Genomic DNA, 4,358 nt, shown 5'->3' on the forward strand with positions numbered 1-4,358 from the left:
TATTAACACAATGGGGGAGGGTATCTTTACTGGTATAAGCACAGTTCCACTGTGTGGATGGTCGTGATGCTGGAGTGGTCTATGATTGGTACCTCCAGTGCCAGCTGGTGATTTACGGGCAAGCACAGGTGAATAGTCAAGTGGGAAAAACAGCAGCATTCAGTTAATCTCCCTATTTTTCCTCCAGGTGTCTTCTTAGAATCAGGATCAGGTGCCAACCCAGGGCGGTTCCTGGAGCAGCAGCGAAAATTCCAGTGCCTAAGCTATATATGTTCCAGCAGGTCAGGTGGATGTCGTATGCGTCAGTTTGACTACAGCACAACCATGAGAGATGTTTCCTTTAGAGTCTGGCTGTAATCCACAGGCCACAGACAACTGGAGGGAGCGGATCCCTCCCAGTTTCCTTCCACTTAGCATGAAAGCCTCAGAGTAAGCAGCCCAGGGAGCAGAGAGACTGACATTAAAGCCTGCAATTCCTCTTCCAATTTTGATCACAGCAGCCATTTAAACATGGGGTCTACCGAGGTTTAAAAAACTTGAACTGTGCTTAGTTGCACTCTGAAATAGTCCTGCTCCTCCCCTGACCTGCCAGAGACAGCAAAGAGATGTGTCAATAGTCTCCGCATGAGGCTTCAGAGGAGCAGCTGTGTATGGCAGGACGGAACAAAACTGGCCCATCGTATCTTTCACCACAACAAGTTCCCACTTCATGCAGACCACTGAAAAGAACCTTGGATCTTTTTAAAAAAATAATTATTATAAACATAGGTTTGTGACCTTGATATGGAAGGCAGGTAGAATCTCTGCTTTTAGAGGGCTAAGCTACACCAACCAGCCTTCAATCTTAGAAGGGCTAAGCTGAAAGGGACTCAAAAGGTCATGTGCTTTATATAATCCTACCTGCAGACGACACCCAGGCACAATGATTTTACAGACGAGGAATGTGAGGTGCGGAAAGGTTGAGGAAGGATTTATCATATTTGCATAAGGAGTGGAAGAACTGAAACCGAAGCCCCAGTTTCTTGACTATAAATTCTGCACTTGCTTCCAACTGTCTTTCATCCAGATTATGGGATTCAGCTGCCTCTGAAAACCTGTAGCCCAATGACGGTTATTCCCAAGAGCTGGATGAAGCATGAGCTAATTTTCAGTGAGAGTGGACTTTGGGGTAACGGTTCCAACCCAGCGCATTCCTTTCTCCTCTTTTCACGCATCATCACGGCCACCTGAAAACCCTGGCTGGGCGCTGGGGCGTGAGGAGCAGTTCTCACTTCCCAGTCTTTTTCTCTTTTTCACAGCTGCAAAGTTCAGGGAGTTGAACTGCAGTGCTTTCAGTTCACTGCTCACTCTGCCACGATCAACCTCTGTTGTAAATTTTCCTCCCAGAGCACGTGACGATGCACTTCTTGACTATATATCCCAACTGCAGCGGCTGAGTTGTCAGAGCTCAGAGCCGGACAGAGCAGAAGAACCCTCTTGGACTGGACGATCTGGGAAATCAAAACTTGGGACAAACTGTCAGCCTTGGTAAGTGAGCAAGGCTACACTTTGCTTCAGAAACATTTGAAAGATGGGCATTTTTGCCAATGAATAGATGAATTTTTTTTTCCTTTATTTTCTTTCTGCTTTTCTGTGTTCTAAGGAAACACTGTTTTGAATTTACAATAGTTTGATTTTGGAAACACAATGTAAACTCTGTTTCTGCTCTGTTAAAATGCGCTTCCCAATTTTAAAGCTATTATTTACTGATGCTCCTGTCTTACATTGATGTAAAAAAAAAAAAGTAATACGGCTCACTACAAACAGGACAGATGTGTACACTAAAAAAAAAAAAAAAGAAAAAAGAAAAAAAAAAGAGTCCCTCTTACTTTTCCCAGTGAACCCTCCCCGGGCTTCTCTCCCGTGCACTCCAAGCCCTCATAGCTCACTCCTGTCATCTGTTTGGCGAAGCCTCTTATGCTATTTCTTTCATGCACTTTTGAGCTTTTTTGGTATTGCAGTTCCACAAACTTTGTGCTCCCCCTCCTCCCTGTGCCGGGAACCTGGGGGACAGCTCTAACCTGCAGCTTTTTCCCCAGCCCCTGCTGTGCAGGCAGCCTCAATGCTGAAGATGGAGCCTCTGAACAGCACGCACCCCGGCACCGCAGCCTCCAGCAGCCCCCTGGAGTTCCGTGCGCCCGGCGGCGGCAACGGCAACGGCAACGAGTACTTCTACATTCTGGTTGTCATGTCCTTCTATGGCATTTTCTTGATCGGAATCATGCTGGGCTACATGAAATCCAAGAGGCGAGAGAAGAAGTCCAGCCTCCTGCTGCTGTACAAAGACGAGGAGCGGCTCTGGGGGGAGGCCATGAAGCCGCTGCCCGTGGTGTCAGGCCTGAGGTCGGTGCAGGTGCCCCTGATGCTGAACATGCTGCAGGAGAGCGTGGCGCCCGCGCTGTCCTGCACCCTGTGCTCCATGGAAGGGGACAGCGTGAGCTCCGAGTCCTCCTCCCCGGACGTGCACCTCACTATTCAGGAGGAGGGGGCAGACGATGAGCTGGAGGAGACCTCGGAGACGCCCCTCAACGAAAGCAGTGAAGGGTCCTCGGAGAACATCCATCAGAATTCCTAGCACCCCCGGGATCCCTGCCGGTGGCTCCATCAGCCAGCACCCTTAGAGAGAGGAAAGACAGTTTTCAAGTGTCTGGTTTCACTTTCGCAGTGCGGCTGCCACTTTGAAAAGACCCTCGGCAAGCCCCCAATTTGGGGTGGGGTGGGGGACTAGGCTCAGCCGGAGCCAGCAGCCCCGAGGAGTCCGGGAGGTGCCTGTGGTTTGCACCCACCACTGAAAAAGCCCCGGAGATGTGGAGAGTGTACATTGACTTTGGGGCCTGGGTGTTGGGGTTCTGTTCAGAATTTGGCGGGATGATATGCTTGCCATTTTCTCACTGGATGCCCTGGGTAGCTCCTGCAGGGTCTGCCTCTCCCCAGGGCTGCCAAAGGCTTAGGACATGCTGAGGGACTAGTTGTGATTTGCTATTTGCCTAGAGCTTTGTCCTTCTAGAGCTGATTGACTGTAAGTATCTCTACTGTGTACCTGTGGCATTCCTTCACGGTGGGTTACAAGCTTCTTTTGGATTAGAGAAGGATTTTTGGTGGAAGAAGGCTGGAGATCTGAACCCAGCCCATTTGCACACTGTAAGAAAAAAAAAAGTAACTTTTAAACCTGTTAACATTGGCTGGGGTTATAAGAGATGATCTGCTATTTTGACCTTTCGTCTCACTTATGACCTTGAACTCTGACTTGTGGCCATGCAGCATCACATGCTGGCATGACATTCTTTGGATCAGAAGAGCTTCCCCAGAATCTAACCTGCACTCCGGGTGGTGGTTCAGGGGACTCTTCCTGATCTTTCTAGAAGGGGTAAGTGGGGTTGAACAAGGCCAAGCCGTTAGCTCTGCTGCTGCTCAGTTTCCCAGCCTAGTTTTCTGAGCTGGGAGAGGACATAATGTGGTATTTCGTCACGTAGCTGAGACCTAGAAGGGCATACTCAGGCGGAGATTGCACAAAGCTGGGCTCCAAGTTCTGTGCTTCCTGATCCCGAGCCCTGACACTCATTTGCTGTGTGGTCCTGGGCATGTCATCAAGAAGCTCGCTGTCTGCATGAGGTTCCTGACGATCTCCATCCCCAGGGGGCTGGGAGGATGTCTTTAGATTTTAGGACTCTGTGATAAATACTCCACAGCCTGGTGTGAGGAAGCTTGGACCAAATGCTTCCCCTTTGGCTGGTTAGTCTGAACAAGGATACGCTGATTTAAAGGAGCAGTTGGAGATTCAGAACACGTATAACTGGGGAATTCAGGGCAAGCTACCAACCAGCCCTGCTGTAGTTTTCCCAGGATTGAAGGAAAGAAGCAGACACCACATTCTCCTCTGCAAAGTCCTCTGGAGAATGTGTGATGTTAACACTTCCAGCTAAAGGAAAGCAAAGTCTAAAGGAAAACACACAGGAATGCTTCCAATGTCTCCATTTATTCCTGCGGTCAACAGTTTTGCAGATCCATTAGGCCCTTAAAGACAAGGAGGAAGTAAAAGGTCAAATTTAATTCTATTTAAAAACCTTTTTTTTTTTTTTTTTTTTTTAAGACAGAGGCTTGCTCTGTTGCCCAGGCTGGAGTGCAGTGACGTGATCTTGGCTCACTGCAACCTCCACCTCCTGGGTTCCAGCGATTCTCCTGCCTCAGCCTCCTGAGTAGCTGGAATTACAGGTACCTGACACCATGACTGGCTAATTTTTTATTTTTTAGTAGAGATGGGGTTTTGCCATTTTGGCCAGGCTGGTCTCGAACTCCTGGCCTCAAATGATCCTCCCACC

At 48.8% G+C, this 4,358-nt stretch overlaps 1 protein-coding gene across 1 annotated transcript; it reads left to right on the forward strand.

Annotated features, from left to right (window-relative positions):
• Positions 1 to 532: 532 nt before the first annotated feature.
• KCNE4 (potassium voltage-gated channel subfamily E regulatory subunit 4) lies at positions 533 to 4,126 on the forward strand. The gene is given in 2 exon segments (XM_003908004.5): positions 533 to 1,527; positions 2,079 to 4,126. Coding segments are annotated over 2 exon segments (666 nt in total). The 5' UTR covers positions 533 to 1,397; the 3' UTR covers positions 2,615 to 4,126.
• Positions 4,127 to 4,358: the final 232 nt, after the last annotated feature.

The sequence above is a fragment of the Papio anubis genome, chromosome 10, assembly GCF_008728515.1.
Source record: "Papio anubis isolate 15944 chromosome 10, Panubis1.0, whole genome shotgun sequence".
NCBI classification, from domain to species: domain Eukaryota; kingdom Metazoa; phylum Chordata; class Mammalia; order Primates; family Cercopithecidae; genus Papio; species Papio anubis.